At 37.7% G+C, this 24,404-nt stretch overlaps 2 protein-coding genes across 7 annotated transcripts in view; one reads left to right on the top strand and one right to left on the bottom strand.

The window, feature by feature from the left end:
- Positions 1-20,610, top strand: part of LOC103304230 (testis-specific gene 10 protein-like) — a 69,113-nt gene extending 48,503 nt beyond the window's left edge. For 3 of the 6 annotated variants that reach the window (XM_054712217.1, XM_054712218.1, XM_054712219.1), the window contains one exon: positions 20,301-20,610. In XM_054712217.1, coding sequence (XP_054568192.1) covers positions 20,301-20,394 — 94 coding nt within the window. In that variant the 3' untranslated portion in view covers positions 20,395-20,610. Of the gene's footprint in view, positions 1-12,484; positions 12,574-20,300 lie in introns of those variants that run through there. The other 3 variants (XM_054712222.1, XM_054712223.1, XM_054712221.1) reach the window with 2 other exon arrangements.
- Positions 1,042-23,599, bottom strand: LOC103304231 (membrane cofactor protein-like). Its single transcript, XM_054712224.1, has 10 exons — positions 23,472-23,599; positions 21,036-21,221; positions 20,594-20,702; positions 15,629-15,714; positions 12,555-12,752; positions 8,244-8,426; positions 5,049-5,096; positions 2,120-2,170; positions 1,633-1,668; positions 1,042-1,131 (listed from the first exon to the last, which is right to left on the bottom strand). Exons 1-10 carry the CDS (start codon positions 23,593-23,595, stop codon positions 1,061-1,063), a joined length of 1,092 nt encoding a protein of 363 aa, XP_054568199.1. The 5' UTR covers positions 23,596-23,599; the 3' UTR covers positions 1,042-1,060.
- Between the last annotated feature and the right edge of the window lie 805 nt (positions 23,600-24,404).

The following is a 24,404-nucleotide window of genomic DNA, read 5'->3' on the forward strand; positions in this document are numbered from 1 at the left end:
CTCCTTGGTTAAACTTATTTCACTTTTGAAAGTATTACAGATGTTCCCTTTGTTCTTCTTCCCATTGACACCCTCCCCACCTTTCACCACACTGTCTTTGTCCATGGGCTAGGCACATAAATCCTTTGGTTAATCTCTTCTCACCCATCCACCCAACCCTGCCTTCCCACTGGGATTCAACAGTCTGTTCTATGTCTTTGTTGTTAATCCTCACTTGAGAATATTTTTAGGAAGAGTGGAAGGGAGAGAGACATCCATTAGTTGCCTCCTGCACGTACCGGACCAGGGCTGGGGAACCTGCAACCAAGGTGCCTGCCCTTAACCGGAATCGAACCCCGGACCCTTCAGTCCACGGGCTGAAGCTTTATCCACTGAGTCAAACTAGGGCAATGCTTCTATGTCTGTGGATCTATTTTTTAAAATATATTTTATTGATTTTTTACAGAGAGGAAGGGAGAGGGATAGAGAGCCAGAAACATTGATCAGCTGCCTCCTGCACATCTCCCACTGGGGATGTGCCTGCAACCCAGGTACATGCCCTTGACCAGAATCGAACCCGGGACCTTTCAGTCCGCAGGCCGACGCTCCATCCATTGAGCCAAACCAGTCAGGGCTGTGGATCTATTTTGTTCATCTGATTATTTTTTTCTTTAGATTCCACATATGAAAGATTAACCCTTTGCACTCGCTTTTTTTCTCGATTCCTGCTACCGATGCTAACCGTGTTGAGTCACACTCGACATCTGAGTGCAAAAGGTTAAATTTAATTTTGGCCACTACTCACTTTAGAAAACAGGGTATACCTTGAGTTGGAAAAAGCTCATCATGGTCCATGATTTGCTGCAGAACCTAAATTTAAAAATCTTTAAAAATTTCTTAACAGCTACAATACCTCAAGCAATTCTGCACTGATTACTTTTGTTGCAGTGAGCAGTGATATTAAAAGCAGCTGAAAATAATTTTAGTCAAGAAATGTAATTTGGATGGTACACTAATTATACAAAAGTGACACAAAAGTATTTCAAGAGTGAGAAGGACCAATAAATTAGAAGAAACATGTTTAATTTACCCCTTTTGTTCCTCTGCGAAGACATTTGTACACACAGGTGCAAATTACTGCAATGCCAACAACTATAAGAAAACAGAAAACAAATGACACGTAACTCGCAAAAATAATTTCTAAGATTCAAATTCTAGCAAAAGAAATTACTGTTAGCTACATTTCAGTGGTCAGAAATATTATAATTAAGCACATATACATTCATATTCCATCTGGACTCTTCCCTATCTAAATGCAATTCCCTGGAATCACTTCAATAGTCCACAGTAAATCAGAACAGTGTCCTGTTTAGTTTAGAAAATTACATGAAGAACACTTGAGATTAAAAGTCATATAACTAATTTTGAAAAATTATTTATGGTTATTAAATGGACATACAGAATATAAATGAATGTACAGTCACCTGCAAAAGGTGCATATCATATGAAAGGTCAGTTTTTTTTTTATACTGGTTTGCTTAATTTCAAGCTATAAACATTAGAGAAACTACAAAGTCATTAGAAAAGAATGCACTTCTTCACAGTAATATTTTTATTTTTTATTTAAGTGATATTCAAGTTTGAGATACTTACGTATAGTAAGAATAATTAGAGCAATGATTCCTGGATCTGAGAAGAAATGAAAAGTAGTTTTAAAGATATTGAGCATGTATGGGTCCCAGGTAGCAGTTGCATTTTACTCTTGATCTGATCATCTAAAAAGTATCATTCTAGTTTTAGCATGACTACTAGTACATTCAGATAATTTTGATTACAGAATACTTCTAATAGATTACAGCTATAGGATGTGTCTTGTGAAACTCTTAATAGGAACCTCACTTGTCACTGTTTTGTGCTATAGTTACCACACCAGGTTATTTAGTAAAGGTTAACAGGACAACTAGAATTCACAAGATTAGAGAAAATTACGTACATGTGTCTGCACATACTATTGCTATAAATGTCAATTATTACTAATCATTTCTGACATATTTTTTCCCTAACCTGAAATAATTGGAACATAATATATTTATGTAGGACTCTAAGGTCTCATGATAAAGAATTATTAATAAACAAATACCTAATTCGAAAATCTCTTCAATTGGTGGTGATTCAAGAGGTTTGGGATATCCTAGAAAAAAATGGAAATAAGTTAAAAAAAGAAAGACTAAATAAGGCTTAAAGATCTATAACTTCATTGATTTTTTTGCATTTGTATAAAAGTGCTTATAATTTCCTTATAAATTGTTAGTTTTTCATTAAAGATAGAATTATAAAATAGTCAAAGTTTATACTAAATTTCAGCAAACTTTTTCCTGTGCACTGACATTTCCTGTGACAATACTGTGTGGAATAGCAAGCAAATTTATCATTATTGTATTCTCAAATTTGCCTTGAATGAAATATGATTCTACCTAAAATTTTTAGAGGAGGGATTAAAATTTAGAAGTTGATTTGGAATAGAAACATTCTTTAAATATAATAAAGGCCACTTACTTAAAAAAACAACAACACACCCATAGTTAGCATCACAGTCAATGGTGAAATACTAACAGTTTTCTCTGTAAGATCTAGAACAAGATAGAATGCCCACATTTGCCATTACTACTCAACATAATATTGGAAGTTTGGGTCAGAGTAACTAGTTAAAAAATAAAAATTACGTCATCTCTTTATAGATGACATGATCTTTTATGTAAAAAACTCTAAAAATTACATACCCACAAGCTGATACTAATAAATGAATTTGGCAAAATGGTAGGCTATAAAATCAACATGCAAAAATCAGTTGCATTTATATACACTAAAATGATTTCTTGGATGTGGCACCAAAAGCATAGGCAACAAATAAAAAATTAAACTGGGTATCATTAAAATTAAAAACTTTTGTGCATCAAAAAACAATATCAATAGTGAAAAGGCAACCCACAGAATGGAAGAAAACACCTTCAAATCATATACTTGAGAAGGGATTGATTTCCAAAATACATAATGAACTCCTAAATATCAATAACAAAAATCCCAACCCAATTCAAAAATGAGCAAAGGACTTTAATGACATTTCTCCACAGAATAGATACAAATGGGGAATTAGTGCACAAAAAGATGTCTACACATCACTAATCAAGGGGGAAATGCAAACGAAATCCTCAATGAGATACTACTTCACATATTTTACCTACCAGGTATTAGGATGGCTATTGTCAAAAAACAGAAAAGAACATGTATTGACAAAGAGGTAGACTTTAGAACCTTTGTGCATTGCTGATGGGGATGTAAAATGGTGCAGCTTCTGTGGAAGTATGGTTCCATAAAATGAAACAATTATCATAAAACCCAGCAATTCTACTAGCCAGCCATGCCCTCAAAATTGAAAACAGGGACTCACGCAGATACTTGAATGCCAATATTTAGGAAAGAATACTCAGAATAGCCAGAAGGTAGAAACAACCCAAGTATCCATTAACAGATGAATGGGTAAACAAAATATGGTATGTATAAACAATGTAATATTTTCAGCCACAAAAAGAAAGTGGAGATATATGCTACTTTCAGATGAATGAACTTGAAAACGTTATGCCCTATGAAATCAGTGATACAGAAAAGACAAATGTAAAATTCCACTTATGAGTTACCTAGCATGTCAAGTTCATAGACACAGAAATTAGAAGTTACTGGGCAGGGAGGAGGGATATGAATGGAGAGTTACTATTTAATGGGTCTAAAGTTTTAGTTTGGAAAGATGAAAAATTTGGGAGATAGTAGTGATGATTGCCCAACAATGTGCATGTATTTAATCCCACTGAATTGTACAATTAGAATGGCTGAAATGGTAAAAATAAATAAAAGTTGATCTGAAAAAAAATAAACATAACAGTAGCCTGCACACTTCTAAACAGGCAGTGTTCTGCCAGATATTAAACCATATTATAGTACTACATTAAAAAAAACAAGTTGATGTTAGTACAGGAATAGACAGAGTTAAGGGAACAGAAAGGAGGCTAGAACACCAATGAGTTTAGTACATGATAAAACAGTTGGAGAGAAGACAATTTATTCCATAGATGGTGATACTTAGCCACTGATTTAGGGTGGGTAGAGTGGAGAACATAACCTAATTCCACATTCCATAATGAATTTCAGATATACCAATGATTTAAATGCAAAGAATGCAATCAGATAGATACATGGTTAAAATGCTTATATAATTTGAAGACTTAAAGTTTTTATAAGAAAGAAAACACAGGTATTAGGGAAAAGATCAATACATTCAACTGCCTATTAATATAAAATTTCTGTACATATAATGGACTATTATAGGAGAATAGTTATTTAAAATATGGTAAAAAAAGTTTTCATTAAAAAAGGATGGGAATAAATCTAAATACAATCCCAATCTAAGATAGTAAGTTTAAAATGTGAGAGTTTTAGAAAAATATGAACAATGTGATTCTATTTCTGGTTAAGAAAAATAATGCCCAAATATGTATAATATCATATAAGGATATGATGTATCCTTATACATCAGAAATGAATAAAAATATATCTAAATTACTAACAATGACAATGAACAATGATGAACTAGAGAAAGAGAACTAATTTTTTGCTCTGTATCCTTTTGTAATGTTTGAAAATATACAAAATACATTTGTATATTACTCATATAACAAAAGATATAAAAAGGAATCTAGATCCAATAGTATAGTATAAAAACCTTAAAAGAAAAAGAACTAGCAAAATTAAGGTTAAAAAAACCTGGAAAAATATTCACTATATATTAAAAGGTCTTTAATTTGTAATGAGCTCTCACAATCAACAAAAAAAAAAACCACACAAACATTTTAGAAACCTAACAGAAAACTGAGCAAAGGCCATGAATAAATAAATATAGACAAAAAAGGTTCAGCCTCATTAATAATTAAAGAAATGCAAATTAAAAGAAGATAATACTTTTCATCAGCAGCATACAAAGTTCTTAACAATAGAAGTAGGATAAAGAGTTACTGAACCTGGATATCTTGAAACTGGAGGTTTGGTTGGATGAGTAGGCTTGAAACCTGGAAAAATAAATTTTATTCCATTCATCAGTTATCAATAAAAATATGGATTTGATTTTTTAAATTCTCACCTGGGGATATTTTTCCATTGATTTCCAGAGAGAGTGAAAGGGAATGAGGAGGGGGGGAAAAAGAGAAACATGGATTGGTTGCCTCCTGCACACGCCCCTAACAGGGAATTGAACCCATGACCCTTCAATCCCAGGGCTGACCCTCTGACCACTGAGCAAAACCACCCAGGGCTGATTTTTTTTTATTTTCCAGAAAGATTATTCCTCAAAGTTAAAAATATGCATACTTTCCAAACTATGGGTTTCTATTTCTGAGAATATGACCTAAATATATTTACACAGGTGCATACATTTAAAAAGTTCACTACTATTTTATATTTTATAATGAAAACCGTAGAAGTTAACTAAAAACAAATCACAAAAATATTGTGTTCAGAGTAAACATGCATATTTAAAATATACCATCTAGGTAGTATCAAACCAAATAATTTGTATTCCTTTTTCTTAATATTTCTTGAACATTTTTTTCATAGCACAATCAGATCTACTTTATCACCATTATATGTTGCTATTTATAGTTTTATCTAGTAAAAATTGATTAATAATACTGTGAGGAGTTATGATTTCTAAAAAAAGATCCTTGTCATTTTTCTCTTCATATGCTTTTCCTCACCTCAATCCTCTCCTCTTCTTTCAAACATTAAACTATATGTGTTTTATAAATCCTTTATGAGTTATCATGGTCAACTCTTTCAAAAGAGCATATCAACAAACACAGTATCCCACAGTACATATATCCACTAGAACCATGCAGGTAAACATGGATGGGTCAATGAGTATAAACTTCACATGCAATCTTATATATCAATCCACACCAAAACCATCTCTTCCCCACTCCCCAACCTCATAGCACTCAACTAAGAAACTCAAGGAGGCTAACCAGGTGCCAGATATATTATAAAAAGGTGTTCAAATTACCATGTTAACATGTATAATTCCCCTCAATTCTTTAAAGTCTTAGAACAACAGAAAATAACCAAATTAGAAGCCAATGATTGAGATTTGTGTTCAACACCCTCTTTAAACAATAGGAAATTAAAGTCCACAGAAATGATGTTCCATGAGTAAGTGGAACCAAATTAGGGCCCTGCGTGAGGTCAGCCCAGGCTAATGCTCTTCCCACTATTCCTCTTGTCTCTTGCTTTTCTTGAAACCAAAGAGAAACCAGAGAAAGCAGCACTGAAATCAGGAAGATAACTCCTTCCAGCGCATGAAAATAATCTCTCAAGTCTTAGGCTGAGTGGTTGATGAGTAGTCCATGCAACAAGTCCTCCATTTCATTTCTATACATAATGACTTTTCCTGCCTTTAAGTTGGTATGAAATTTAGTTTCTGTTATCAAAGAAATGCCCAGTAAAGAGAAAAAGAATTGTATGAGGTAGTATAAACACCAGTCTTGTTCTAGAGACAGCAGAAATTTCCCAGTTCAAACTGTACTGTCTAAAAAGAACTTGCAGTCTGGGAATGACACACAGTCCTGGACCAGGAAGATACCTTTAAATGTGGCAAATGAGTTAAAATGGCAAAGTTAGCCCAGCTGCGGTGGTTCAGTGGTTGAACGTCGACCTGTGAACCAGGAGTCATGGTCGATTCCGGTCAGGGCACATGCCCGGGTTGCAGGCTCGGTCCCCAGTGTGGAGCATGCAGGAGGCAGCCGATTAGTGATTCTGTCTCATCACTGATGTTTCTATCTCTTTCTCCCTCTCCCTTCCTCTCTGAAATCAATAAAAATATATTAAAAATAAAATAGCAAAATTGGTGACGTAAAAACCATACATGTTAGAAAACAAATGCCACAAATCTTCCTCTTCACTAGTATCAATTAAGTCACATATGAGCTTCCTTTAAGAGGCTACCAAATGCCAGGCATTATGCTAAGTGGTTTAAGTGCAACCAGTTTAAGCTCTATTATCACCCAGTTAGGGAGGCATTAAGTCGTTTTACATGTAAGCAAATACATTTGAAGTTTAAATAACTTGCCCAAGTATACATACCCGTTTATATCTGTGGACTATGGCAAATAATTTTAGAATCAGTAAAAATAATAATCAAAATGGCTATAAATATGTTCTTCCTCCTTTTATTACTAAAAGTGATGAATGAGTTTAATAACATGAATTAAAATTATTTTTGTAAAATATGAGGATGTTAGTAAATATGACTTAAAATAGGCTTTGACATTGAAAAACATAACAATGTAGGACCAATCAATTGAAAATTATCACTTTTCATTTATATAAATAACTAGAGGCCCGGTGCACAAAATTCGTGCACGGGGGGTGGGGGGTGAGTGTCCCTCAGCCCAGCCTGTACCCTCTCCAATCTGGGACCCTGGATCGGGCCTAAACGGGCAGTCGGACATCCCTCTCACAATCCAGGACTGCTGGCTCCCAACTGCTCGCCTGCCTGCCTGATTGCCCTAACTGCTTCTGCCTGCTAGCCTGATCACCCTAACTGCCTTCCCTTGCCAGCCTGGTCGCCCCCAACTGCCCTCCCCTGCAGTTCTGGTCCCCTCCAACTGCCCTCCCCTGCAGGCCTGGTCCCTCCCAACTGCCCTCCCCTGCAGACCTGGTCCCTCCCAACTGCCCTCCCCTAAAGGCCTGATCCCCCCCTAACTGCCCTCCCCTGCAGGCCTGGTCCCCCCCAACTGCCCTCCCATGCTGGCCATCTTGTATCCACATGGGGGCAGCCATCTTTACCACATGGGGAGGCCATCTTGTGTGTTGGGGTGATGGTCAATTTGCATATTACTCTTTTAATTAGATAGGATGACTTCCATTCTTATTTAGGTAAAAATTCCCATGATTCATTCAATTTATCCTGAAAAAATGGTTACTAAACATTTTTATACATAAAAATACAAACATTACCTATGTGATGTACAGAATGTGCTAAGAACCCTATGAACACATACAAAATCACAACAGCAAAAGTCTATATGAACTTTATGTCATACATCTGTCATGGATATGAATACAAGATAATTACCAAAACTGCTTCTTTTCAATGACTGTGTATTACTGATATTTAATGTCAAAGAAATAAAACCTTAAAAAAGAAAAGATATAATGTGTACCTTTAATACATGTGGGCATCTCAGGCTCCCAAGTACTGTTTCCACCACAGAATACTGGGTTGCTGCCATTAAGGTAGAAACCCTTCAGGCATTCAAATGCAACCTCATCTTTGTAGAAAAATTTTTCTTTCATTTCTGACAATGGTTTTCCATATTTGAGTACTGGCGGTTCACACAGTACCACTAAGAAGTAGAGAAATTTCAGAATTAATAGAAAGTTGCTTTAACCCAGTGCCAGAAAAGGTAGTGCAAAGTAGAAATTTCCAGTGGAAAGAGAAGGAATGAAAGAAAAGATGCTAATTTTTTTAAAAAAGACTTTTTTTTTATGTGCCCTGGCCAGTGTGGCTAAGTTGGTTGAACATTGTCCTATCCACCAAAAGGTCGCTGGCGTGATTCTGGTCAGGGCACATACCCAGGTTGTGGGTTCTATTTCCAGTCAGAGTATGAACCGGAGGCAGCTGATCGATGTTTCTTTCTGTCTCCTCCTGCCCCCTCTAAAATCAATAAAAAATATTTTTAAAATCTAACTTTTCCCACCTAGAACTAACATTCATTATATTTTTTGTTTCATACATTTTTTTCTACTGCAAATTTTGAGAAAATCTACCAGGTACAAATTCTGGGTAATTTCAAATGCCACTTCTGAAACTCATTAGCTCTAAAGATTTTTTAAAAACTTCATGCTAACGCTGATATTGATACCCTGTCTGTTTAAAAAGGCTGGGAAGACTCTCGTGAAAAGAAAATAGTTGAGCTGAAATTTAAAAGTTGAAAAGAAGCTAGCCATGCAAAGATATGCAAAGAAAATGTTCTCAGGTGGCAACAACACATATGAACTGGGATGTTCAAGGAACAGAAAAGCCAATGGAATTAGGGCCATGTTTTCCAAACATTTTAGACTGAAACCTAGAGATAAAAAAACTAATTTTAGGTTGTAGACCATTACATAAACACACAGGGCTGAGATAAAGTTGAAAGTTAAAACTTAAACTTGTTTTTATGTCAGACATTTAAAAAGGTGGTTAGTGGCATCTCTTTGTGGTTTTTTAATTACATTTTTGTAATTATTAATGATATTGAACAAATTTTCATTTACTTTTTTGTCATTTGTATTTCCTGTTTGGTGAAATAGGTATATTCAAATCTTTTGCCTATTTTTAAAATTGATATTCTTATTGAGCTTTGAGAGTTCTTTATATATTGTAGACAAAAGTTCATTATCAGATGTGTGCTTTGCAAATATTTTCTATTTATTGCTTTGTTTTCATTCTCTTTGTCTTTTGCAGACCAGTGGTTTTGAGTTGCTGTATTTAAGAATTTTTTGGCTAGGTCACAAATATTTCCTAAGTTTTCTTGTAAAAGTCTTATTGTTTCAGGTTTTATGTGTAAGTCTATGACCCATTTTGAGTAAATGTTTGGGAATAGTGTTTACATAGGTTCTGGTTCTTTTTTTTCTCCCTTATAGAAGCCAAACTGTGCCTGTGTCATTTTTGAAAAGAGGATCATTTTACACTGATTTGTTTGCATATCTGAGATGAAACTCAACTGGACATATTTGCAAGGTTCTAATTCTGGACTCACTATTCTGTCCAATGTCCTATATGGCTATATACCTTATAGTCTACTTTACATAGACTCTTGATATCAAGTAGAGTACATCCTTCAATTACGTTCAAAATGGTTTTGACTATCTAGTTCTTTTGTCATTCCATATAAATTTTAGAATCAGTTTATCAATTTACAAAAAGTTCTGCTTGGCTTTTTATCAGGATTGTGCTGAATTTATACATCAAAGACAGAAAATTAATGTCTTTATTATGCTGAGTCTTCCAATAAATGACCAACGTATGTCCCTTCATATATTAAGGCCTTTCTTAATTTCCTTTATTAGTGCTTAGAGGTTTTTAGCATTCAAATCTTTTCACATGTATTGATAGATTTATGCACAAGTATTTTGGAGGTGTTCTAAACAGCAATTTTAAAATTTCAATTTATACTGGCTGTTAGAATTACATAGACATGTAATTGATTTCTACAGCTTGATCTTTTATTTCAAAACCTAGCTAAAACTAATGTCTTTGGAAGTGTCTACACAGACAATGTCATAAGTTTAGAGACTATCTTATTGCTTCCTTTCATACATATAGCCTATTTCTTTGTTGCCTTGTTGTAGGACCTCCAGTACGATGCTGAATAGAGTGGTGAGAGTGAATATACTTCCCTTGTTCCCACCTTGGGAGGAAATAAATTAGTTTTTACCATTAAAATTAATGTAATCTCTTTATAAATGTCTTTTATCCAGTTGAGATTCCTAGTTTGCTCAGAAGCCTTATCATGATAAGATGATGAGTTCTGTCAGTTGCTTTGTGGGGGCATCTAATAAGATGATCATATGTTGTTTTCTTCTTTGCAGTCTCTAGATATTATAAATTACATTAATTTTTTAATTTGGACCAACCTTGCATTTATGGGATAAATCTTAATAGGTTATGATGCATTATTAGGATTATATATGATAGGATTTAATATTTTGTTTAGAAGTTTGGGTTTGATATTTATTAAGGATATTGTTTATAATTTTCTTGCAATGTCTTTGTCTGGTTTTGGTATCACACTAATGTTGTCCTTATGAAATGTTGAGAAGTATTCCCTTCTCTTATATTTCTTGAAGAGTTTGTGTAGAGGTGCTATTGTCTGTTCCTAAAATGTTTAGTAGAATTCCCCAGGTAGGCCATCTGGGTCTGCAGTTCTCCTTGAGGGAAAGTTTTAACTCTCTTTCTTTAATAAATATAGGACTATATGGGTTACCTACATCTTTCAGTAGTCTTGGTATTTTGTGTCTTAAAAATTTTTTTTTAAATTATAGGACCACCTTGTTGGGCTACTGTCATTCTACTAACAAGAAAACTAAACCTTAGAGAAATAAACTTAGCCAACTAAGTGGCAAAGCAGGGTTTAGAAGTGACAAAGTCCTTTTTTAAAAAAAAATATGGTCCCATGTTTAAAAGCGTTTTACTGAAAATTTTGGGTGAAGATTCAAGGTCAATCTTATTGCACTCAGTATTTTCTTTGCACCCACCCCTCCACTCATTCTCCTCCCCTTTGGCAACCATTACCTGTTTTCTGTATCTGTGTCTCTGTTTCTGTTTGTTAATTTGTTTTGTTGTTTTAGATTCCACATATAAGTAAAATCATATAGTTGTCTTTTCTTTTTGATTTCACTTATATAACATCCTTTATGTCCACCCATGTTGTCTCCAATGGCAAGATTTCATTCCTGTTTATTGTTAAGTAATACTCCATTGTATGTGTATATGTGTTTGTGTGTATCACATTTTCTTTATCCATTCATCTATCAGTGGACATCAGTAATTTGTATCTTTCCAGGAATTTGTCCATTTCATTTAAGTGGTCAAATTTATAGGCATAATGTTTTCTGTAATATTCACTTATTTTACATTATTCCTTACATTTACAGGATATTCAGTGTTGTCTCATTCTTTTTTAAAAATATATGTTTTTATTGATTTTTAGAGAAGAGAGGAAGGGTAGGGATAGAGAAATAGAAACACTGATGATTGATTGGCTGCCTCCTGCACGCCCTCTACTGGGGTTTGAGCCTGCAACCTAAGCATGTGCTCTGACTGAGAATCAAACTGGTGACCTCTTGGTTCCTGGGTTAATGTTCAACCACTGAGCCATGCCAGCTGGGCTCATTCTTGATATTGATAATAAATAAATATCATCCTTTTATTTGTCATTCTAGCTGTAGTTATATCTATTTTATCAATCTTCTCCAAGAAGCAGGAGTTAGTTTCATTGAATTTTTTGTACTATTATCTTTTCAATTTCATTCATTTTTAGCTTTATTATTCTGTTACCTCGTTTTGAATTTACTCCTTAGTGCCTTAAACACCGTTTTTAAAAAATGTGTATACAGAGTTTTCATTGTTTTCAGTAAGATAGTCGGTCTTTTACAATTTACTCCACCATTACCTATTGCGATATATCTCAGACATTTTAATATAAAAAGGATTTTCTTATTTTTAAGCCAGTGTGTGTTAAGTTTTTGGTCCTTCCAAGCATGTACACAGTAGTTCACATTGTATAAACTGAAGTGCCAAGAACATGTTGGAGGTGGGAACTCCTACAACTAGAATTATTTTTGTTTCAATTTGTGATAAGTTAAAAGTCAATTTAACAGGAGGAAGAAGCACATATGACTCTTTTTTTACTTATAGGTAAAACTATCTACAAAGTGTTTCTACTGTATTTACAAATGAAGAAGTAAATAAATGGAAATATCATTACCTTTACATTGAGGAGGGTCACTACTCCATTTGCCAGGCCCAGAACAAGTAAGCTTGCGCTCTCCAACAAGTGAATACTCCTGAGGTCCATTTGAAGGGTCACAAGTATAACTCACTACTTCATTAAATTCAAATTCAACCCTCCAGTCATTTGTGTGCTTTCCATTAGCTATTTCTCCAGGTGCTTCACACAAAATCTCTACAAAAGACAGAGAGAAAGAAAAAGAGGAAAATGAAAGATTAAGACAACATTTAGTAAAACAAATTCAATAAATTCATTAACATATGATTTTTATAGTCTAATGGTGAATCTAATACCCATTTAGAATGTTTGTGTGAGAAAATGTTATTACCCCAAAGTCAAACCATGTAGAAATGAACCTTCAAAAGAAAACTGATTTTCTTAAATACCTAAATGAAATACCGGTATTTACCTATAAGGCTAGGCTAAGTTTTGTTCTAGTCATCATAAAATTTGCTGAAAATTTGAGAAAATATGCATGTGACTAAAGATTCACTGATATTAAGAAATGCTTTATAATTTATAAATATTTTCTAAGTCATTGTTTCACAATTATACGAGGATATGTCTCTTTTTTCATTTTAAACCTTATGAGTACAGTGAAATATTCCAGAAGCTACATATTGAGATATTTCACAACAGATTGAATCTAAGTGTCTTCCTTTAAGCCAGATTTTGAAGAGATGTATAAAAGTGTAAAACAATGCTACCATTCTCACTATTTGTTTTCGGACATTTTAAAATTTATAAAAAATATTTTAACATGCAGACTTTACTATTTTTTAAATTTATATTAATGAATAATTATTTTAGAAACTTGTTTTCATTCCAATATAATAAATATCAATAGACCTAAACCACATAAAGTGAAGCTCTTTGGAATCTTTGTTAATTGAAAACATAAAGGGCAAGAATGTGGAGAAAAGGGAGCCCTCTTACACTGTTGGTGAGATTGTAAATTGGTGCAGCCACTATAGGAAACAGTTGTGAGGATCCTCAAAATAATAAAAACATAAGGACAATTTGACACAGCCATTCCACTTGTTGGCATTTATCAGAAGAAAACAAAAACACTAATTCAAAAAGATATATACATATATACACCCCTAGGTTCATTGCAGCATTATTTATAACTAGAGGCCTGGTGCATGACATTCATGTGTGTGTGTGTGTGTGTGGTGGTGTCCCTCAGCCCAGCCTGCACCCTCTCCAACCTGGGACCCCTTTAGGGATGTCTGACTGCCCATTTAGGACCTCACAATCCAGAACTGCTGGCTCCCAACCACTCGCCTGCATGCCTGCCTGATTCCCCCTAACCGCTTCTGCCTGCCAGCCTGATCACCCCCTAACCACTCCCCTGACAGCCTGATCAATGCCTAACTGCTCCCCTACCAGCCCGATTAGCCCTAACTGCCCTCCCATGCTGGCCTGGTCACCCCTAACTGTCCTCCCTTGCCAGCCTGGTCACCCCTAACTGCCCTCTCTTGCCAGCCTGGTCCCCCCTAACTGCCCTCCCCTGCAGGGCTGGTCCCCCGCAACTGCCCTCTCCTGCAGGCCTGGTTCCCCACAACTGCCCTCCCCTGCAGGCCTGGTTCCCCACAACTGCCCTCCCCTGCCAGCCTGGTCACCCCTAACTGCCCTCCCCTGCTGGCCTGGTTGCCCCCAACTGCCCTCCCCTGCAGGCCTGTCCCTCCTCTGCCTGTCCGGTTGCCCCTAACTGCCTCTCCTGAAGGCCTGGTTGCCCCTAACTGCCCTCCCCTGCAGGCCTGGGTCCCCCACCCCCAACTGTCCTCCCTTGCAGGCCTGGTCTCTCCCAACTGCCCTCCCCTGCTGGACTGATCGCCCACAACTGCCCTCCCCTGCTGGCCATCTTGTGGTGGCCATTTTGTGTCCACATGGGGCGGCCATCTTTGACCACATGGGGGCAGCCATCTTGTGTGTTGGAGTGATGGTCAATTTGCATATTACTCTTTTATTAGATAGGATAGCCAAGTTTTAGAAATAACCTAAGTGTCCATCAATAGATGAATGGATTAAAAAGGTGTGAGACACATTATATCTATATCTATATCTATATATACACACATATACATATGTATACACTTATATAATATACAAATATACATCCATATACAATGGAATATTATCAGACATAAAAAAAGAATGAAATCTTGTCATTGCCAATAACATTGATGGACTTAGAAGGTATTATACTAAATGAAATAAGTCAGAAAGAGAAAGCAAATACCACATGATTTCAATTACATGTGGAATCTAAAATAAACCGAATAGGAATAAACTCACAGATACAGAGAACAAACTGATGGTTGCAGAGTTAAAGGGGGCTGGGAGGATGGGTAAATAAGGAGAAGGGGAATAAGAGGTATAGACTTCCAGTTATAAAATAAATCAATGCCAGGCCAGTGTGGCTCAGAGGCTGAGATTTGATCCATGAACCAGGAAGTAATGGTTCAATTCCAGATCAGGGCACATGCCCAGGTTGCAGGCTTGGTCCGCAGTATGGGGTATGCAGTAGGCAGCTGATCAGTGATTCTCTTTCATCACTGATGTTTCTCTCTCTCCCTCCCTCCCTTCCTCTATCTGATATCAATAAAAATATATTTTAAAAAATGAATCAAGTCACCAGGATGTAATGTACAGCACAGGGAATCTATAATAATAAAAGTGTAATATACTAATTAGACCGGATGTCTTTCCGAACAAAGCAGGGGCTGCGAGGGAAGCCCGGGTCCCGGGTCCCAGAGAGAAGCTGGTGCTGGCAGCCGGGGGAAGGAAGGTCTACTCTTGCACAAATTTCATGCATCGGGCCTCTAGTATAATAATAATGTAATAAATTTGAATAGTGACAAATGGTTACTATACTTATCATGGTGATTACATTGTAAGGCACATAAATAATGAATCGCTATGTTGAAACTAATATACTATTGTATGTCAACTATAATTTACTTTAAAAAAATCAGCATAAGTGGATCCCAGGCCAAAAATATTGAGAATTGCTAAACTAAATTCTAAAGTGAAAATTTACTTACTTTCACATGTTGGGATAGCACTGCCCCAATACACTGTGTCTCCAGAAAGTTTACAAGTTATAACTGGTTCACCTTTTAAGTAATAACTAAATGAAGGGGAAAAAAGGGTTACTGTTTTATTTACCAGTTAACAAGATGTACAGAATAAAGAGGAACATTTCATGTAGTTGTTTTCTGCACTATAGTAAGTTGAGGGGGGATTTTCTTAAACAGCATACTATCATGAAAGTTCTAACCAAATCTGGAATTTAATTAAACAGTTTTTGCATTTGCACACACACTGGCCAAGAGTAAAGATATCTAAATAACTCTGTCATGCCTGGCAGGCTGGCCTCTTGGCTCTCCCTGGCATAACACATTAATTTCCATGGCTTTGCTCCTTCCATTCTGCTCAGTCACACAACAACTCAGTCCAGAGACAAGGCCCTAGAGCTTGGAGTCCCAGCTCTAGCACGGACTTGTTATTTGACCTTGGGCAAGTCCCTTCATGTTTCCCTGTTCACATTCCTCATTTATGAAGAGGAGGTGATAGTATGTATACCATGGGGTTGTTTTGAGTAGTAGATGAGTTAATATCTGGCACATAGTGAGTGCTGGGTAAGTTTTAACTCGTATTAATACAGGCATATCTCAGAGATATCATGGGTTTGGTTCCAGACTACCACAATCAAGTGAATATCCCAAGAACTCGAATCGTACAAAACTTCTGGTTGACCAGTGCCTATGAAGTTATATTTATACCATAAAGTAGTATATTAAGGGTTCAATAGCATTATGTCTAAAGACAGAATGTATATAGTTTAATTTTAAAATGCTTTATGCTTAATAATAATAATAAAAAAGCCAATCATCATTGAGCCTTCAGCCAAGTTGTGACTCTTTTGCCAGCAGAGTGTTATGCCTGGATGCTGATAAAAATGCAATATATGCAAAGTGCAATAAAACGAGGTATGCATGTATTCTTTAAATCAGAATGTGTTTCTTGGAATAGCTCAGACATAGTGACTTGATGAAATCTCCGACTATTTAAATTCACAGTACTCTCTCCCTTCTGGATTCTCATTGCAATAATCATGAACAACTATTTGGTACTTCTTTACTATTTTGCCGTTACATTTCTCTATATATATTGTGTTTCTCAATAAGGATACAATTTCTGTGAGAAAAAAAATCTGTGTCTTAAATGGTTGGTACCCCTCAAAATGCTTTAGCAGTCGTTCTGTATATAACTATTAAATGGATGTTCCATTATTTTTACTTGATCAAGTTAAAAAATAGTGAAACAGTTTGTACATAGTTTCAGAAGGTTCACTCATTTCCTCCATATTTTAGTGTTTTAAGAGAGAATTCTGAGAAGATGGGAGAGTAGGACTTTGTCACTCCAATTAGACAACAATTTCAATAGCAGAATCTGCTTGATTTAACTATTTTTGAACTCTGAGGTTTACTGATGGCTTGAAACTTCCAGGGAAAGACCCCAACAAGTAAACATAATTCCAGTAAATTTCAGCTCTTAGGAAAATAGCAGCTATACACCCCCTACCATCCACAATGTGGCAGGCAGTTGTGTATGTATTCTTCAAGCAGCCTGCAATAGCCAGGTGGGCAAAAAGGCCCTGCCTACAAATACCAGAAAATTGTGTTCTGGTTACTGCTTCAGATCACAGAGAAGTGGACAAAGAGATGGGAGGCCATTGTTCTCTAGCTAGCTCCTTCCTCCCTAGCTGAGACTTTCAGGGGATTTAAAGATCCTGCGCCCTTTTCTCTCCACTACATATTTTTCTTTTCCTCTCTCAGGAGGTAGACATTAAAAACCAGGATCTTCAAAAAGAATGCATGTGTGTGTGTGTGTGTGTGTGTGTGTATGTGTGTATGTATGTATATATATATATATATGATTAGAAATTGAGTGCATGTGCTCATGGAAAGGCTCAGAAACAACCTGAGAAGACCTTCAGTTTATAGCTCGGGCTGATCTCAGCACAGAGACACCAAACTACAATAAAAATATCCAAAAACAATACCAAAAAATAGCAAGATCTAAGGAAAGTAAAGAAGCTGATTTCTAGAATTACCACATTATTAGATTCAATTATGCAGTATTCCTAAAAATAAAATAAGTCGCAAGGCATGCCAAGAAAGAGGCATTTATGATGCATTATAAAAAAAAAAAAATCAACAAACTGTCCCTGATAAAGGCGTGATGGCAGATTTACTAAACAAAGACTTCAGAATAACTCTTAAAATGCTCAAAGAACTAAATGAAAAAAAAAATGAAGGTTAAGAAAATGATGTGTGAACAAACTGAAATACCAATAAGCAGATTAATAAAAAAACAGAAAAAAACAACAAAAAGAAATTCTGGAGTTCAAAAGTACAATATACCTTGAAAAATTCACTAGAGGTTTTAAATGTAGATTTGAGCCGGCCAAAGAATGAATCAGTGAACATGAAGTTAGGACAACAAAAATTATTGTCTAAAGGACAGAAAGAAAAAAAGTGAAAAGTTAACAGAGCTTAAAGGACCTGTGGGATACTATCAAGTGGACCAACATGCACATTGTGATAATCCCAACATGCGAAGACAGAAATGGGCAAAAAGAACATATGAAGAAATATGAAGGCTCACAACTCCCCAAATTTGATAATAGACAGGAATATAAACACCCAAGATCTCAATAACCACCAGGTAAAATGATTTCAAATGACCTACACTAAGACACAATACAGTAGACTCTCCAGATCTGTAGGTTTTGCATCTGTGGATTTAACCAACCACGAATTGAAAATATTTTTAAAAAGTACAAACTTCTTTTTCTTGTCATCATTCCATAAACACTAAAGTATAACAACTATTTATACAGCCTTTACATTGTATTAGGTATAGTAGTCTAGAGGTGATTTAAAATATACAGGAGGATGTCTATAGGTCAAGTGCAAATTCTATGTCCCTTTATACAAGGGACTTGGATTAGTATCAGCAGGGAGGTGTGCTGGAAATAATCCCCCAATGAAACATAAGGACTTCTGTAATCAAACACTCAAAAACCAAAAACAGAGTATCTGGAACTATGAAGAGGGAATAAATCATGACATATAAGGGATCCTTAATAATATAACCAGCAGATCAGAAAATTTGGAACCCAGAAAACAGTGGGTAGATATACTAAAACTGCTAAAAGGAAAAAACAACTCTAAACCAAAAATACTTTATCTAGCAAAACTGTCCTCAAAGTGAAGGGGGAATTAAGACAGTCTCATGTAAACAAAAGCTTAGGGAGCCTGTGACCACTAGAACTTCCCTATAAGAAAATTTCAAAGGAGTCATCCAAGGTCAAATAAAAGGGCACTAGAAAGTAACTTTGACCCATATAGGAAATAAACTTCTCACTAAAGGTAAATACATGGGTAATTACAAAAGCTTGTATTGTTTTAAAAATAGTCTGTAATAAAAAATAGTTGGTAATCATAATTTTGTTCTTGTCACAATTTAAGAGATAATACATTTAAAGAAAAAATATTAGTGTAAGAACTAGTGGTACTGTAACTTTTTAAAAATATATTTTAAATAAAAAATAAAAAAATTTTTTTTATTGATTTCAGAGAGGAAGGGGAAGGAGAAAGGGATAGTGACATCAATGATGAGAGAGAATGGAGCCTGCAACCCGGGCATGTACTCTGACTGGGAATCGAACCTGTGACCTCCTGGTTCATAGGTCGACACTCAACCACTGAGCCACACCAGCTGGGCCTGTAACTTTGTGTTATTTAACTCCAAATACTGTTTTGTATATGAATTAAGAGATAATGCATTTAAAAGAATATATAAAGATGCAATTTTGAGACAGTAACAACCAAATGGGGTGGCTATGAAGCTATAAAGGAGTTGTTTTTGTGTATTAAACTGGTATAAATACCAACTTAGATTGATATAACTTTAGGATTTTAAATGTAATCCCCATGGTAACCACACACACACAAAAAAATAGCAATAGAATATACTAAAAAATAAATGACGAATAAATGTAAACATTTCATTACAAAAAGACAACTAACATAAAAGACAGACAATAATGCAGGAAATGAACCAAAAAGGCTACCAGGCATATAGAAAGCATATACCACAAGGCAGAAGTCCCTCCTGGTCACTAGTTTACATTTAAATGACAAATGCTCTAATCAAAAGAAAGAAATTGGCAGAATGAACACATAGTCCAACTCTATGGTGTCTACAAGACACTCATTTGAGATCCAAAGACAAAATCAGTTGATGGATGTAAAAAGATATTCCATGCAAATTGTATCCCCCCAAAAAGTAGGAGTGGCTGTACTAGTATCAGGTAAAACAGACTCAAAATCAAAGAAGTTTACAAGAGACAAAGGGCCTTAAATGCTATTAATAAAAGGTGCATAAAACAGGCAGAAAAAACGGTTATAAACATTGACACCTAATGACAGATCATCGAACTATAGGAAGCAACAGAATTGGAGAAATGCACATTTCTACATAACAGCCATTTCTACCATAATCGTTATAGACTTCAATACCCCACTCACAATAAAGTATAGAACCACCAGATAGAAAGTATGTAAAGAATTAGAGGACTTCAACCACACAACATTTCTGTGAGCCCTTCTTCAACTCTGAGACTTGTTTGTGTTTTTTTAATAGGGTGCATGCTGTTGTCAAGGATGAAGTCACCATGATTACTACATTTGTGATGCTTACAATAAGCTTATTGTTACCTATAGCAAGGGTAATGTAATTTGGCTTTCCTGTAAGTTTCTTTCTATTAAGTACATATGTTTTCAGTCTCCATAAAAAGCCCGAGAGTTGATTTGCTGCAGGTGCAACGTGTCACACAGAAAGCAGGTGAAATCAACTTCATGGGAATGTTTAAGAAGAGAAGAAAAACAACCTTGAATCAGTAACATTTACCTTATTTTCTCTAAGAAGCAACTTACCCATAGTTGCAATAAAAGTAAGCGTTTTTATCAAATTGAAAGCCCGTTTGTGGTTCATATTGTTCATAAACTTCGCCATTAGGAACCTTAGGAGCTGGGCATTCTTTTCCTAAAAGAAAATTTGCAAATTTATTTTTCATACAAATTTCAAAACAGGTTTAATAAAAATAATTCTACACCACTCTTGTCAATTCATGCAGTAGTATTTTCTTAGAGTTAACTATGATAAGGGAAAACATAAAATTCACATTTACCCAAACAACTGCCTACAAAAAACTTCCCGGGAGATTTGTCGAAGCCTAAACATCTGTCTTGCTCTCTAAAACCTCGTTTCCCGTGAGAAAATCATCATTGCAATAGTGGAAAACGAATCCAAATATGTGTTAAGAAAAAACCCACCATGCACACATGCATACAAAAACGAAAGGGTCCGTTTACTTACTGTAACAAGCTTCATCAGTAGGGCGCCACGTGCTATTTTGCTCACACACGGTGGTGAGGCTATAAAAATAGGAATAATAATGTCCTGGATTACATTCATAATGTATTCTCTCCCCAGGTGAATACGAAGGTTTAGGGGTACCCTTTAACTTCATAGATTGAAACTCTGGTGGCTTACCACAGTCACCTAAAAGTAAGGAAATAAGAGCATAAAAATGAGATATTTAACCTCCTTGACAGCCAGGGACTGTGGCGTGGCAGCAGGCGGGGAGTACAGAATAAATGGAAAGGTCCTGGGCAGGATGGTGAAGACTTGTTCCCTGCTTTCCCCCAAGTGTCCCCGGAGTGGGCCGGGGGCTTTAAATCGCATTCTATTCGCTTTTGGTTTGTTGGGGTGTGAGCCGAATTTTTATTCGACAGTGAATTTAGGAGACAAATATCAATGTTATAGGTGTACATCATTCCCCATTTCTTTTGAAATTCATTGCAAAACTCAGTTCTCTTCTAGGAAGTCATTTTTCTCCCTCTGCCTTTTTATTTCAGTAATTCTTCTTCTTCTTCTTTTTTTTACCTGTGGGCTTGAAAATCTAAAAAATGTGTTAGAATTATTATGTAAAATAATGTGATGGAGACACATCAAGTAAAGTCCTAAAGGGCTAAAAGCGTGCAGCAGTCTTTCCTACCTGAGTAAGGATCTTATAAAAGGAGAAATCCCTATTGTGATCCCTGAGGAAGCTTCCTCCTCTCACACCCTGGGTTGGCCTCGCTTCAGATGGCGGGACCAGTCAGTCAAGAGTATTCCAAACAAGTCAAATTTTACTCTTCTTTCTTATCATATTCTAAAAGTCTGAAAATATATCTGCCCAGTCCAACCTTCCATTTCCACCATGCCCTACCGTGGACCTCCGGACAAACCGCTTTCAACATTTCCCAGACGCTCACCTGGGTGTCTGGATGCTCCTCAAACACCTGCCCAAGACAAGACAAACGCAGCCCCGAAGCCCTAGTCATTAACAGCATGGTTTAAAAGAGGATTCCCGGAGAGGTCGGTTCTGTCAACATTTATTTACTGAATACCCTGAGGGAGACATCCCCATTTACAATAGGAAAACAAATAGCTAGAAGGTCTATATAATTCTGTTCTCAGACAAATGCATAAGATCATTCTAGAATTTCCTGGAGCCAGCAAGAAAGAAAGCACACAACAGCATGATTACATTATGCAAGTAACCTTTGTTTTATGCAATCTCAGTCACTGAAAGCATATCAAGAGGATTCCTAATCTTTCTTATACAACAAAAAGTGCTTTTAATGTATAGTAAGTGTATAGATAACATAACTCATTAGATTCAGTGAAACGCCTCAAACAGTGTATGGCCTTCGCTTTTTTAGTTGATGAGCTGTACGGGAAAACAATATTACCATTGCTTATTGTTCATGTCTTAGGATTCTCATTTCTCACTAGGGTTAGCTACCTCTGTTTTTTAGGGGGCCACGGGGGAGGGAGCAACATATCAATATGATTTGGGGGCAACAATGAGCCTGTAACCTTTATGTACAAAAAGCACCGAGCGCCCTCCCCAATCCTCAATCGGAGGACACAGAGCTACTCGCCCTCAAGGACTCCACGTGCGCTCCCAGCCCCATCCAGGCGTCCTCAAACTACGGCCTGCGGGCCACATGCGGGTGTTTTTGCCATTTTGTTTTTTTTACTTCAAAATAAGATATGTGCAGTGTGCATAGGAATTTGTTCATAGGTTTTTTTTTTTAAAGTATAGTCCGGCCCTCCAACGGTCTGAGGGACAGTGACCTGGCCCCCTGTTTAAAAGTTTGAGGACCCCTGCCGGCTTTCCACCAAGCGCACACCAGGTCACACCCAGCCAAGGCTCCCCAGCCCAGCGCAGCCGGGCACACACACCCCTCACCCAGGCATCGCCACTCAGGAAACACAGCGCAGACACCCCGGGGCCCCAGCAACACCCCCGCGCACGGGGCACCGGAGAGCAAGCCCGCGTCTTCATTCCGCACAGGTGCGGGCTCCGCATCCCGAGCGACTCGGTCCACAAACACCTGCGCGCCTCTGCCGGCGATACCCCTTCGTCCCCGGCAAAAGCCGGTAGCGCCCCAGCACCCCGGAAACCTCGGTGCCGACCACCAAGCAACCTCCATCGCTGCACCACCCACCCGTCCCGGACCCGCCACAGCACAACCCCGAGGCTCTGTGGCCGGGCCTTCTACCCCAACGCCGCACCACCCGGGCCCAAGCCTGCGCCTCCCACCTGCCCCTGACCCACCAAGACAACCTCCTGCCCGTTCTCCCCCCGCCCCCCGCTCCTGCCGCGACCCCCAGCCGCACCCCCGCCTGCGGCACCCTCCAGCCCGCTCCCCAACCGGCTCCAGTTCGTCTCCGGAGCGCACACCCTCTCCAGGTTCCTACCAAAGGACGTGGGGAACTGGAGCACGAGGGTCACCAAAGTGATCCCCACGAAGCACCAAGAAGAAGAGAGGGGGCTCGCGGGGGCGCGGGGAGGTGCCCTGCGCGGCTCGCAAGACCGGGTCATTTTGCGGGAGGCCAGCGGGAATCCTCAGGGGCAGCGTGCACTTACCTTTTTGAATGCGGACACCAGACGCAACAATCGCCAGGCTCACAAAGTGTCAGTCACCGCCGGTGGGCGTGACCCGCGCGGCGTGCGGGGCTGGGCGGGGCCGAGCTAACGAGTAGAAAGGCGGGGCCGGAGCCGGCTTGGGCGGGTTAGCACCGGCGGGAAGGGAAATCGGCTCATCCCTTGCTGGGTTCTAACCGACCCGGGTCTGCTGGTAGCTCTGGAAAGAAAACGAGCTGTTGGAACTCCGGGAAGAAAAAAAAAAAAAAAGAATAAAGCTCATCGACCTGAAAATAGAAACCCAGAGCCCCTAGACGGTGGGCCGCCTGGTGGCCAGCACCCCTTAGGGCTCCACTTTTGTCCTGGGGCCCTTGCTCCAGTTCTGCACCCAGGAGGCATCATTAGGGCCAACACTGGAGGTTTCTGGGGTTGGATGTCTGCGAGATTTCAAAATCACCAAGGTGATGATTTCACTGTTTGTTCACTGGCTATCCTGCACTCGCCTAAGTAAAAGAAGTTTGTGTCTATCATTCTACTTTTTACCCAATCCCAGAGGTTTCCCCACTCTGCTTTCTCCCGCCTCCCCGATCTATTACCAATGGATTTCATGGAACCCACTTGAAGTCTCCTCTTTTGAGGGTAATGTATGAAACGTGGTGCAAAAAACGGCCCTTCTCCAGGGCATTGTCTCAATCCGTTGAGATTCGGCTTCCCTGCAATTGCTGACAGTTGGGCTCAAATAAGCTCACAAAGATTCTTCACGGGTT

This window comes from Eptesicus fuscus, chromosome 22 (genome assembly GCF_027574615.1).
Source record: "Eptesicus fuscus isolate TK198812 chromosome 22, DD_ASM_mEF_20220401, whole genome shotgun sequence".
NCBI lineage: Eukaryota > Metazoa > Chordata > Mammalia > Chiroptera > Vespertilionidae > Eptesicus > Eptesicus fuscus.